General features: G+C 47.6%; 1 protein-coding gene across 7 annotated transcripts in view; it reads left to right on the forward strand.

The window, feature by feature from the left end:
- The window catches only part of vav2 (vav 2 guanine nucleotide exchange factor), a 148,998-nt gene that overhangs the window by 80,541 nt on the left and 54,301 nt on the right, over positions 1-14,156 (forward strand). For 3 of the 7 annotated variants that reach the window (XM_055660313.1, XM_055660314.1, XM_055660319.1), the window contains exons 3-8: positions 1,916-1,974; positions 3,277-3,345; positions 6,168-6,270; positions 7,789-7,806; positions 10,764-10,862; positions 13,971-14,039. In XM_055660313.1, coding sequence (XP_055516288.1) covers positions 1,916-1,974; positions 3,277-3,345; positions 6,168-6,270; positions 7,789-7,806; positions 10,764-10,862; positions 13,971-14,039 — 417 coding nt within the window. The remainder of the gene's footprint in view (positions 1-1,915; positions 1,975-3,276; positions 3,346-6,167; positions 6,271-7,788; positions 7,807-10,763; positions 10,863-13,970; positions 14,040-14,156) is intronic. The other 4 variants (XM_055660316.1, XM_055660318.1, XM_055660320.1 and 1 more) reach the window with 2 other exon arrangements.

Consider the following 14,156-nt stretch of genomic DNA (forward strand, 5'->3'; position numbering starts at 1 on the left):
TCTGAAGAAGGGTTTCAGCCTGAAACGTTGCCTATTTCCTTCACTCCATAGATGCTGCCGCACCCGCTGAGTTTCTCCAGCACTTTTGTCTACCGTTAGTGAAAGGAACTTAGTTGGGAAGGTTTCTGGAAGCTGGTGTGAGCTTGGTGCTGCAATTGTGGTCTTGCTGCAGGCTGGAAGTGAATGCACAATTGGTGTGTACTCATTCTACAGGGGGAACAGCCCCACCCACTCTCTCTGGACAAGTTCAATATTGGCCTTGTGAATGTTATACATCAGGCAACATCCCTTCAGTCTGTGGAGGTTCTTGGTTTCCAGGTCCTCCTAAATATTACAAATGGAATTTAAACTGGAGGTGGCGGAGTTGCACCGTTGAATCATACTTGGGAATGTCGGTTGCCAATCCTCCGGGATTGGTCTGGATCCTCATGGGATTAAGTTACAGAGAAAGGTTGAACAAGTTAGGTCTTTATTCTTTGGAGCGTGGAAGGTTAAGGGGGGACTTGATTGAGGCCTTTAAAATGATGAGAGGGATAGACAGAGTTGACATGGACAAGCTTTTCCAACTGAGAGTAGGGAAGATTCAAACAAGAGGACATTACTTGAGAATTAAGGGACAGAAGTTTAGGGGTAACATGAGGGGGGAACTTCTTTACTCAGAGAGTGGTAGCTGTGTGGAATGAGCTTCCAGTGGAAGTGGTGCAGGCAGGTTCGATTTTATCATTTAAAAATAAATTGGATAGTTATATGGACGGGAAAGGAATGGAGGGTTATGGTCTGAGTGCAGGTAGATGGGACTAGGGGAGAATATGTGTTCGGCACGGACTAGAAGGGCCGAGATGGCTTGTTTCCGTGCTGTAATTGTTATATGGTTATTATATGGTTAACTCCATCATAACGCGAGCAATGATTTGGGCGTAATTCACAAGGGCATTAAACAAAGTGTTATTTTTTTATTTTCTTTGGAAATGTTTTGAATTATATATATTGCGGATGAAAAATAGGATTGTTCAAACTCATCCTATCAAGTTATGATGATGCTAAACTTGGAGTCTATCAAGATGGTCACTGTGGTGCAGCGGTAGAGTTGCTGCCTTACAGCACCAGAGACACAGGTTCGATCCTGACTACAGGTGCTGTCTGTGTGGAGTTTACCTGCTCTCCCCGTGACCGCGTGGGTTTCCTCCGGGTGCTCCGGTTTCCTCCCACACTCCAAAGACGTACAGGTTTGCAGGTTAATTGGTGCCTGTAAAATTGTCCATCCTATGTAGAAGTGAGATAACATAGAACTCGTGTAGAAATGTTTGATGGTTGATGTGAACTCAGTGTGCCAAAGAGGCTGTTTCCGTGCTGTATCTCTATACGCTAAACATCAGGCATACAGTGTTTAGGGTGGGTTGGAACCCTGGGCAGTGAACGCATTAATGTGATCATGTCAACAAACTTCTTCAGCCCAAGACCAAGATCTTTATTACTTACATACTTTGCATGGTTGGTGTTTCTGTGGAGATTTAGTTTGTTGATCATGAATATGATGAGCGTTACAGGCCCTTCGGCCCATCGATCGTCCGTCCACTAGTCTGCTATCCCACTCCTTACACACCAGGGGCAATGACCAGAGGCCAATTACAATCTACAGACCTGCACGTCTTTGGGGTTGCGGAGGGAAACCAGGGCACCAGGAGGAAACCCACATGGGACACGGGGAGATGGTGCAAACTCCACACATGCGTGGTGCAGGATTGAACCCAGGTCTCTGGCGCCGTGAGGCAGCAGCGGAGCCACTGTGCGTTTGGGGAAAGATCTTCACGTGCGGATGCCCGGAGCTCGCTGCCTCGCCTCGTGGCCGTCTGGAGCTCGTTGCCGGCTGTTTGCAATTGCTGCACTTTAACACTTCTGCTTCTTCCCACTGCAGGTTATTTCGGCAATCTCCAGAATCTCCCACCACAACGTAGTGCAGAGCAAAAGCATCAGGTAATTCTCACAACGCATCGGCTTATTCTTGTGAGACTGCTCTGAATGTTTGCGACACCATTTCTTGTGTGTGTGTGTGTGTGTGTGTGTGTGTGTGTGTGTGTGTGTGTGTGTGTGTGTGTGTGTGTGTGTGTGTGTGTGTGTGTGTGTGTGTGTGTGTGTGTGTGTGTGTGTGTGTGTGTGTGTGTGTGTGTGTGTGTGTGTGTGTGTGTGTGTGTGTGTGTGTGTGTGTGTGATATGGGCCAAATGCAGGCAGGTGGGACTAGTGTAGATGGGACTAGTGTAGATGGGACGGATCAGTCTGAAGAAGAGTTTCAGCCCGAAACGTCGCCTATTTCCTTTGCTCCATAGATGCTGCTGCACCCGCTGAGTTTCCCCCAGCAGTTTTGTGTACCGTAGATGGGACATGTTGGGCGGTGTGGGCAAGTTGGGCGGAAAGGGCTGTTGCCACGCTGCATCACTCTGTGACTCTCTCCCTGTGCACGAACACCTCTCTCCCCCTGCGCCAGTCACCCGATTCCCTTCCCCTCCTCCATTTGCTCATCTCCCACCCTCCCACTCCGACCCACTCTTCCCTATCCTGCACCCTCCCCCCATCTCCCACTCTTCTTTCCCTCGTATGTATTTACACAAGCTTTGTGTGCAGGGATAGTGTTTCATGCAGTGGGGAGTGTGCAGAGATATGGCACTACATGTGTCCTCATATATAACCCCTTGCAGGGCTACAGCCCACTGACCCAAACCTGTGTTGTTCTGCAGGAAATTGCACTCCCTAGGGAATGTATGAATGGAAATACATCTCTATTTTTTACGGGGATATAAGTTTTTAGCAGCTCAGAATGTCGCAGCTAAGAGATTGGATTAGAATTAGGCCATTTGGCCCATCAAGTCTACTCCGTCATTCAATCATGGCTGATCTATCTCTCCCTCCTAACCCCATTCTCCCCACAACCCCTAATCAACAATCTATCTATCTCCGCCTTAAAAGTATCCATTGACTTGGCCTCCACAGCCTTCTGTGGCAAAGAATTCCACAGATTCACCACCCTGTGACTAAAGAAATTCCTCTTCATCTCCTTCCTAAAGGAACGTCACTTAATTCTGAGGCTCTGACCTCTGGTTGTGGACTCTCCCACTGGTGGAAGCATCTAGCCAAATGGTTTCACCTTTTTTTCCCTGCGTGTCACCTGGAGGGGAATATGTTCAGGGTGTTGTCACCTCTGCTGAGGGTAGATATCACTCTGTGGATCTTGTGAGGGTGAAAGATCTAACGTTGACGTCTTCTGCGTTTGTTTTTGTCAGGCCGTTCCCTACGGAGGAGACCGCGGTGGATGATGATGATGTCTATCGCAGCCTGGAGGAGCTGGCCGAGTGAGTCTCACCCACTTCATAGTCTGCTGGAGGACTGGCCTCAGTCGGGACTCCGAGATCGTGGGGGGGGGGGGGGGGGGGGGCATATTGAAGGCTACGGGGGGGGTTTACAGTTTAGTTCATTGTCACGTGTGCCGAGGTACAGTGTAAAGGATTTTGTTGCGTGCTATCTCGTCAGCGGAAAGACAATACACGATTACAATCGAGCCATTTACAGTCTACAGATACATAATAAGGGAATACATGATAAGGGAATAACTATAAGGGCAAGGCAAAGCCAACAAAGTCCGATCAAGGATAGCCCGAGGGTCACCAAAGAGGCAGATAGTAGTCCAGGACTGAGTCCACAAAAAAGCTGGAGAAACTCAGCGGGTGCAGCAGCATCTATGGAGCGAAGGAAATAGGCAACGTTTCGGGCCGAAACCCTTCTTCAGACTGAGTAATTCAGTTTAGTTTAGAGATACAGCACGGAAACAGGCCCTTCGCCCCCACTGAGTCCTGCTGACCAGCGACTCCCACACACTAACACTATCCTACACACACTAGGGACAATTTACACTTATACCAAGTCAATTGACTTACAAACCTGTACATCTTTGGAGTGTGGGAGGAAACCTGAGTTCCCAGAGAGAACCCACGCAGGTCATGGGGAGAACGTACAAACTCCGTACTGACAGAGTGCTCCCTGTACGGAGTTTGCACGTCCTCATTCCACACATTCCAAAGGCGTGCAGGTTTGCAGGTTAATTGGCTTCTGTAACTTATAAATTGTCCCTAGTGTGTAGAACAGTGGTAGTGTCCAGGGCGATCGCTGATGGGCGCGGATTTGGTGGGCTGAAGAGCTTGCTTCTATGCTCTATCTTCACAGTCTAAACCTGTCTCAGAATCAGCCTGACACCTCACTCAACCCATGCTGAAATTTCTTTGGAAGGAATTGAGTATCTGTTGGCATGGATAGAGTTAGTGGGAGGTACACAAAAAAGCTGGAGAAACTCAGCGGGTGCAGCAGCATCTATGGAGCGAAGGAAATAGGCAACGTTTCGGGCCGAAACCCTTGGTTTCGGCCCGAAACGTTGCCTATTTCCTTCGCATCATAGATGCTGCTGCACCCATATAACCATATAACAATTACAGCACGGAAACAGGCCATCTCGGCCCTACAAGTCCGTGCTGAACAATTATTTTCCCCTAGTCCCATCTACCTGCGCTCAGACCATAACCCTCCATTCCTTTCCCATCCATACACCTATCCAATTTATTTATAAATGATAAAATCAAACCTGCCTCCACCACTTCCAGTGGAAGCTCATTCCACACAGCTACCACTCTCTGAGTAAAGAAGTTCCCCCCTCATGTTACCCCTAAACTTCTGTCCCTTAATTCTCAAGTCATGTCCTCTTGTTTGAATCTTCCCTACTCTCAGTGGGGAAAAGCTTGTCCTGCTGAGTTTCTCCAGCTTTTTTGTGTACCTTCGATTTTCCAGCATCTGCAGTTCCTTCTTAAACACCAGAGTTAGCGGGAGTTGGGCTTAGGATGCCACAGTGTGGACTACTACAACAGATTGTGCGCCATATATCTCGTGTGACACTTGCAGCATTTTGCCTGAGGTGCTCATGTGTTAGCCACAGATGGAGGTCCTTCATCAGGATCGCAATCAAATCATTGGGAATTGCTTCAGGAGTCTTCTAAACCTGAGGCTGCTTGTTCACAGTGTTGTATTTGGGGGCAGGAGTCCAACATGGAGGAAGGAAGGGGGTCCGGCGATGAATCCAAGGAAGAATTTCTTTACGAAGTGCTATGTGTGGCGGGAACATAATGTACAACCAGAGATCATCAAAACCTCCTCAAAACATAGAAACATAGAAATTAGGTGCAGGAGTAGAGGCCATTCGGCCCTTCGAGCCTGCACCGCCATTCAATATGATCATGGCTGATCATCCAACTCAGTATCCCGTACCTGCCTTCTCTCCATACCCCCTGATCCCCTTAGCCACAAGGGCCACATCTAACTCCCTCTTAAATATAGCCAATGAACTGACCTCGACTACCCTCTGTGGCAGAGAGTTCCAGAGATTCACCACTCTCGGTGTGAAAAAAGTTCTTCTCATCTCGGTTTTAAAGGATTTCCCCCTTATCCTTAAGCTGTGACCCCTTGTCCTGGACTTCCCTAACATCGGGAACAATCTTCCTCCATCTAGCCTGTCCAACCTTAAGAATTTTGTAAGTTTCTATAAGATCCCCTCTCAATCTCCTAAATTCTAGAGAGTATAAACCAAGTCTATCCAGTCTTTCTTCATAAGACAGTCCTGACATCCCTGGAATCAGTCTGGTGAACCGTCTCTGCACTCCCTCTATGGCAATAATGTCCTTCCTCAGATTTGGAGACCAAAGGGTCTTTACTGATTGATCAGACGGAATGATTCATCGGACTCCCGACCCAGTGATATCACCGTTCAGTGCAGAATGCGGAGCGTATTTGATGTTCTTGGTTCTTGGTTCTTGGTTTCTTGGTCCTCCAAAATATTCCAAATGGAATTTAAACTGGAGGCGGTGAAGGGAGGGCTTAAGCCAGAAAGGGTTATTGGGAAGAAAGAGCTACTTTAAATGTTGTTGCATCTGGTTGGGTAACTATAGTAGGGTGGAGATTATTCCACGCTTTAATTGTGTGGGGGAATGTTAAATCCCACATCCCCTGGGCCTTCCCCACACCCCCCCCCCCCCCCCCCCCCCCCCGACCTCCCCGAATCCAGACCCGTCCAGACCCAGACCCGACTCCGAAATCCTTGCCAGACCACCACCTCTGACGCGCTTCACTCTTCCAGCGAACACGACCTGGGGGAGGAGATTTACGACTGCGTTCCGTGCGACGATGACGGTGACGATATTTACGAGGACATCATCAAGGTGGAGGTGCGGCAACCCATGGTAAATACTCTCGATCTCTGCACAACCTGTACAGTGTGGGGAGGAGAGAGAGAGAGAGAGAGAGAGAGAGCAGGACTCAATGGCCCTGGGATTAATAGGAAGTCACGCAGTTGACACGCTGTATTAAACGGGGATTTTCAGATCTTCACTCAACTGGACTGCCCAGCTTGTCCCTTCCCATTGCTCGCTGTAAAAATCCTCACATCTACCCGCCCTTCAGTCCCCCCCCCCCGCCCCCCCGCACTCACCCCTCCACCCCTCCCCTCCCCGCTCTCACTCCCCACTACACCCCTCTCCCCTCCCCACTCTCTCACTCCCCTCCCCCTCTGCCCCAGCTCTCTCTCTCCCCCCTCTTCCCCCACTGCTTTCTCCCAGCCACCCTCATTCCCTCTCTCTCACCCCCTCTCTCTCCTCGTCTTCTCTTCTTTCTTGCCCCTTCCCCCCTCCTCCCCATCCACCCCTCTCTCCCCCTCCACCCCCTCTCTCCCCTCCACCCCCCTCTCTCTCTCCCCTCCACCCCTCTATCCCCTCCTCCCCTCTCTCCCCTCCACCCCCCCTCTCTTCCCTCCACCCCTCTCTCCCCTCCACCCCTCTCTCTCCTCCACCCCTCTCTCAGTACATCATAAACCAACATCTGCAGTTCATTCCTAAGCTTTTACACTCAATGCCCTGACCAATTTTGAAGCTTAATCTGCCCATATACAGTCTTTACTGCCCTTTCTATATGTGTTGCCAATTTCAGGGAGCTAAGGCTGTGCCCCCCCCAAGATTTATTTCTCTGTATACCAATGCTCCTGACTGTGTACTTTCCTCTTGCATATGAGGTGCAACACCCTGCATTTGTCTGGATTCAAGTGCATCTGCCCTTTGAATGTAGTTAATTCTCTGTCAGAATAGATCCATGTCTCTATGCAAACATGGCTTTGATTCATCGTTTTACTGACTTTGAGGCTGAGGAGAAATTAATGTTCATGTCATAGGAGCAGAATTAGGCCATTCGGCCCATCAAGTCTACTCCGAGATTCAATCATGGCTGATTCATCTTTCCCTCTCAGCCCCATTCTCCTGCCTTCTCCTCATAACCCCAACACCTTTACTATCTATCTCTGCCTTAAAAATATCCATTGACTTGACCTCCACAGCCTTCTGTGGCAATGAATTCCACAGATTCACCACCCTCTGACTAAAGAAGTTTCTCATCTTCCTAAAGGAACTTCCTTTAATTTTGAGTGTATGAGGCTGAGACGAGTAGAAACATCCTCTCCACATTCACTCGGCCCAGGCCTTTCACTATTCTGTACGTTTCACTGAGGTCCTCTCTCATCCTTCTAAACCAGCGAGTAGAGGCCCTGTGCTGTCAAACGCTCATCACAAGTTAAGCCATACCTGTGATTAAAATACACCTTCCATCGAGAGGGAGTCACACCTTTACATTTGAATGTTTAGATTAAGATGTGGGGTCGTAGGTTCTTGTGTCACTGCTGTTGTTTTACCGGCGCTCTTTGTATTTGGACGCAGCAGATTAGGTACATGCAGGTAAGACGTGGCATGCAATTGATCCTCATGCCCATCAACCCTATCCTCATTTTGTGTTTCTCGCCCACCTCTTTGTACAGCACGCCATGTTAAAGAATGTGCTCTGCTTGGTCATGGTGGTGTGTGTGACCTCGATCCCATCATTTCCGTTGTGTAGGAAAAAGAATTGCAGATGCCGGTTTAAACAAAGATAGACACAAAATGCTGGAGTAACTCAGCGGGACAGGCAGTATCTCTGGAGAGAAGGAATGGGTGACGTTTCGGTTCGAGACCCTTCTTCAGACTTTCAGATCTTCAGTCACCACGATTCTGGTGCCGACAAAATGACAGAAGTTAATCGAACAGTCTTATCTGTGATCAGGCCTGCTGTAGCATGTGGCCCCACCCCGCTGGGCCCCCCTCATTCACAGTGGCCCCCTACCTGGGAAATATGCTCTTTGGCCCAACTTTCCCACACTGACCAACATGTCCCATCCCCACTAGTCCCACCTGCCTGCATTTGGAACATATCCCTCCAAGCCTGTCCTATCCATGGACCTGTCTAAATCCATGCACCTTCCTAAAAGTTGCAATAGATCCTGCCTCAGCTACCTCCTCTGGCAGCTCGTTCCGTACACCCACTATCCTGTGTGTGAAAATGTTACTCCTCAGATTCTTATTAAATCTTCACCCCCCCTCACCTTAAAACCCATGTCCTCTGGTTCTCGATTCCCGTGCCCTGTGCAAGACACTCTGTGCATCTACCTGATCTAGAAACATAGAAACATAGAAATTAGGTGCAGGAGTAGGCCATTCGGCCCTTCGAGCCTGCACCACCATTCAATATGATCATGGCTGATCATCCAACTAAGTATCCCATACCTGCCTTCTCTCCATACCCTCTGATCCTCTTAGACACAAGGGCCACATATAACTCCCTCTTAAATATAGCCAATTAACTGGCCTCAACTACCCTCTGTGGCAGAGAGTTCCAGAGATTCACCACTCTCTGTGTGAAAAAAGTTCTTCTCATCTCAGTTTTAAAGGATTTCCCCCTTATCCTTAAGCTGTGACCCCTTGTCCTGGACTTCCCCAACATCGGGAGCAATCTTCCTGCATCTAGCCTGTCCAACCCCTTAAGAATCTATTCCTCCCATGATTTTATACACCTCTATAAAATCACCCGCCATGCTCCTGCGCTCCAAGGAATAGAGTCCCAGCCTGCTCAATCTCCAGCCTTCTGCTATCACATGACACGATCTGAGAGCCTGTGACAGTTCTATGTCAATGTTATCCCCAGTAAATGATCTGATTTGATCAGCAGTCGTGGGCTCTGGAGCAGCCTCTGGATGTTATCCGGTGTGGCAAGCAGTCCCCTGTCCGTGTGTATGTCATTTGACACGGACCCAGCATGCTGGAAGAGTTTGCATGTGTTTCTCACCGAGATCCCAGTTAGAAACATAGAAAAAAGATGCAGGAGTAGGCCATTCGGCCCCTCGAGCTAGCACCGCCATTCAATATGATCATGACCAGGTTCTGGACTCCCCCAACATCGGGAACATTTTTCCTGCATCTAGCCTGTCCAATCTCTTAAGAATTTTATATGTTGAAAAAGGACAAAGCAGCTTTAACATCATCCATGATCCCAGGTCGACTGCATTTTGAACACCACCACCACCCTTGTCCTCTGCTCTTCAGCCTATCTTTGCATCCTAGTTTGCATCCTTGTATCCCTTTGTTATCAGCTCTTCTCCAGCCAACAATGAGCCATTGTGGGCTCCACCCTTCCATGGTCATCTGTTGCCGGCCCTGCTTTGTTCTGGCCTTTTCTTACCTCCAGTTGCCTCCCTTCCACTTTCAGCCCGAAGGAGGGTCCCGACCTGAAACGTCGCCCATCCGTTTTCTCCAGAGATGCTGCCTGACCCGTTGAGTTACTCCAGCACTTTGCACCTGAGTTTAGTTTAGAGATACCAGGGTGGAAATAGGCCTTTCAGTCCATGCCGGCCGTTGATCACCGTACACAAGTGGTTGCATCCGACATACTCAGGCCAGTTAGCAGAGGCCAATTCGGAATGTGGGAGGAAACCGGAGCATCCGGAGAAAACCCATACGGGATGTAAGGAGGGATGTAAGAAAACTCCACACAGACAGTACCCGCAGCCAGGATCGAACCTGGTTCTGTGGCGCTATGAGGCAGCAGCTATGCCACCCCTGGCGTACACTTTCAAATTTGCTGGAAGGAATATACCTTTGTCACTCTGCACACGTCCGCAACTTTCTTGTGAATGTGCCTCTTTTTTCAAGTCAAGTCAAGTCAAGTCAAGTTTATTTGTCACATACACATACGAGATGTGCAGTGAAATGAAAGTGGCAATGCTCGCGGACTTTTGTGCAAAAGACAAACAACAAAACAACCAAACAAATTATAAACACAATCATAACACACATATTCTTTTACATAATAAATAATAGAAGGAAAAACGTTCTGTAGAGTTAGTTCCTGGTGAGAAAGGCGTTTACAGACCGAATTGCCTCTGGGAAGAAACTCCTTCTCAACCTCTCCGTTCTCACTGCATGGCAACGGAGGCGTTTGCCTGACCGTAGCGGCTGGAACAGTCCGTTGCAGGGGTGGAAGAGGTCTCTCATGATTTTGTTTGCTCTGGAGTTGCACCTCCTGTTGTATAGTTCCTGCAGGGGGGTGAGTGATGTTCCCATAGTGCGTTCGGCCGAACGCACTACTCTCTGCATAGCCTTCTTGTCCTTGGCAGAGCAATTCCCGAACCAGATGGTAATGTTCCCGGACAAGATGCTTTCCACCGCCGCTGCGTAGAAGCACTTCCCCGCTACCTGCATCTTCTCATCCACTTGCCCCTCCCCCCACCCACCCCCGCCACATTCGCTTGCCACCCCTTCAGGCACCGCGCCCCTGATTTCTGTTATAAGGCCACATTTTGTTTTGTACGTTATTGGTCTAACAGAAGCTGGGAATGACAGAGGATGACAAGAGGAACTGCTGCCTTGTGGAGATCCAAGAAACTGAGGCCAAGTACTACAAAACGCTCGAGGACATCGAGAAGGTACGTCTCACTGCGCCATTCAACCGCCCTCACACGATACCATACCATACGATAGAACCTTACTTATCCCAGGAGGGAAACTGATCTGCCGACACTCATAAAACACAAGACACATGAAACGTGAAATTAAAGTGACGAGTGGAAAGGTTTGGGGATGTGCAAAGATTTGCCCGAGTGCATTACGTTGCAGGTTTTGAGGTGGTCAAGCTGAGATTGCAATGGATGCAGTAGTGAGGTACACATTTTAATTCCACTGAGTTTTGAATTCCGGGCTCAATTGTGGTCTCCTGACCTACAGCAGGTTCATGAGGAATGAGTTTAGTTTAGTTTTGGTTTAGTTTAGAGATACAGCCTAGACCAGGCCCTTAGGCCCACCAAGTCCTCGCCGGCCAGCGATCCTCCGCACGCTAACACTGTCCAACACACACGAGGGATAATTTACAATTACACCAAACCAATTAACCTACAAACCTGTACATCGTTGGTGTGTGGGAGGAAACTGGAGATCACGGGGAAAACCCACGCAGGTCACGGGGAGAACGTACAAGCTCTGCACAGAAAGTACCCGCATTTAGGATCGAGCCTGAGTCTCTGGCGCTGTGAGGCAGCAACTCTACCACTGCATCATCGTGCTGCCCGTGCTCACTGTGTGAGGTATTTCGGCCTGGTGTATCAATTAACGGGGCAGCTTTGAACTCAACCTAACTCCTTCAGTTGCAATGGTGCATGTTAAAGGGCTTGTTTTGGTGGAATCTACAGTGTTGTATCTTCCCTGGAAGAATGTGGTAACCGCAGCAGTTATTACAGTGAATTCTGCTGTGGGGGGACGTTTCATGTTGATTTCTATAGTGTACTGTTCTGTGTCTTTTTTCTTTTTTCTCTTTTTTGTTTTGTATGGATTTATTGGCATTTGATCTGTTCAATTAATTTAATCAATCTCTGTAAAGCACTTTGGTTCAAATACTGGTTTTGTTGAAAAGTGTTATATAAATAAAGATTATTGTTATTATTATTATTATTACTTGAGTTTATCGTCACGTGTACTGGGCTACAGTGAAAAACCTTTGTTGTGTGCTAACCAGTCAGTGGAAAGACCGTACATGATTACAATCGAGCCGTCCACAGTGTATCTGTATCTAACCCGCACTGTTTGTGAGCAAATATCATACAGCTAAAGGAACTCAGCGTGTTTCTCCCTGTTGTACCTTGAAGTGCTTGAAGGGACAGCGCAGAGCGAGACTTTTGCATCTTTTTCACGCTGTGGATCAAAAGAGCAAAAAATATTGAATTATACGTGTGATCTACACTGGGTGATTCGCTTCCCCCCCCCCGACCCTGGGGACAGACGCCTCGGGGCATTGGCAGCCAAAGTAAATCGCTTTTAAAACATGGTGGGGGGGATAAATTCCCTGGCGGGCCGTTGACAAGTGTGCATGACGAACAATTTTCCATTTATACCTCGTGCTTCCTCAGCTACGCCAACAGCATAATCAAGAACGAGTCGCATCCCGGCCACTCCCTCTTCTCCCCCTCTCCCATCAGGAGAAGGTACAGAAGTGTGAAGACGCACACCTCCAGATTCAGGGAAAGTTTCTTCCCAGCTGTTATCAGGCAACTGAACCATCCCACCACAACCAGAGAGCGGTGCTGAACTACTATCTACCTCTTTGGAGACCCTTGGACTATCTTTGATTGGAATTTGGAGAAACTCAGCGGGTGCAGCAGCATCTATGGAGCGAAGGAAATAGGCAACGTTTCGGCCCGAAACGTTGCCTATTTCCTTCGCTCCATAGATGCTGCTGCACCCGCTGAGTTTCTCCAGCTTTTTTGTGTAACCTTCGATTCTCCAGCATCTGCAGTTCCCTCTTAAACACTTTGATTGGAATTTACTGGTTTTATCATGCGCTAAATATTATTCATGTTATTCCGATTATCATGTATCTGTACACTGGGGATGGCTCGAATGTAACCTTGTGTTGTCTTTCCGCTGACTGGTTAGCATGGAACAAAAACTCTACACGTGACAATAAACTGAGCTCAAACACAGACAGTTGTCTACTGTAGCTTCTTTCCTTGCAACTGGAACACACATCATTAGTGTCCGATTCGGCAGAGACTGTGTGCATGGTTCTTGATCAGGAGACCACAGCTATGTGGAGCAGGGACTGGACCAGGAGGCATGGTCATTGTATAGCAATGTTACAAAATTTTGAGATTTAAAAAATCAAGTCTGCAATTTATCCCATCAGATAAAGCATAACAATAAGTTTAATTTGACACCAAATTCACTTTCATATCTCAAGTATTAAAAAAGTTATGACCATTTTCATACTCGGAAATTAGCATCTTGTTCCCTATTGATTTTCAATGGGCATTACAAAAAAGCTGTGATCTTGGATAGTCAAAAGCCCATTTCTTAAGGAAAGATTAACATTTTTAAATAGCCTAAGTGTCCAAAGATTATTCACAAATAATTCACAATATAACATGATTTTTATATCTAATTTACATTAATTTATAGGCCAAATGGAAGGAATTTAGTGTTCAATTGCTGTAAATAAATGCCCATTTAAATCGGCTTTCTAGTGGGTTCCTGTGAACCCGCAGGTTTAGAACGTTCAAATCGCGCTGGATTTGTGCCCTCAAATGCCGAGAAAAATACTGCGGGATATAAAAAGCCCAAAATGAGCTAGTCGCTATAGAAAATTATAATTATAGGGTTATATACATGCCCCATTTAATGTAAAAATAAGGTACATACCTTTAATTGTTTCCTTTATAAAACCCTGGGGCTGCGAGAGCTTGCGAACTGAACGAGAGCGTTTAAATTTATTATATCTACTATTCGAGGCCTATAAAACTAATAATAGCTTTTGGGACCGGGTCTTGCAGCGATTCTCCGTTAATGATTTACTAGGCTGAACATCTGCGATTGGAACAGCCTAGTAAAAATCGGGTTTTAAACCCGCCCCCTCCAAACAGCGCCAAAATCACACACAAGGGGTGGGGCAGATGCTCAGCCACGATTCAGGTAGGTTTTGTAACATACCTACATTGTACGGTTGTTTGTTTCGAAGTGTCCATGTTCATCACTTTATCTTCTCACAGAATTACATGACCCCATTAAAGGCCGTTCTGAACCCCCAGGAAATGGAAGCCATCTTCATTAACCTAGAGGTATGTGTCTCAACATCTGAGCCAGCTGTGAGAAGAAACCAGGGCTAGATACAAAATGCTGGAGTAACTCAGCGGGTCAGGCGGCATCAGCGGAGAAAAGGAACAGGTGACGTCTCA

The sequence above is a fragment of the Leucoraja erinacea genome, chromosome 31, assembly GCF_028641065.1.
Source record: "Leucoraja erinacea ecotype New England chromosome 31, Leri_hhj_1, whole genome shotgun sequence".
In the NCBI taxonomy this organism is placed as follows: domain Eukaryota; kingdom Metazoa; phylum Chordata; class Chondrichthyes; order Rajiformes; family Rajidae; genus Leucoraja; species Leucoraja erinaceus.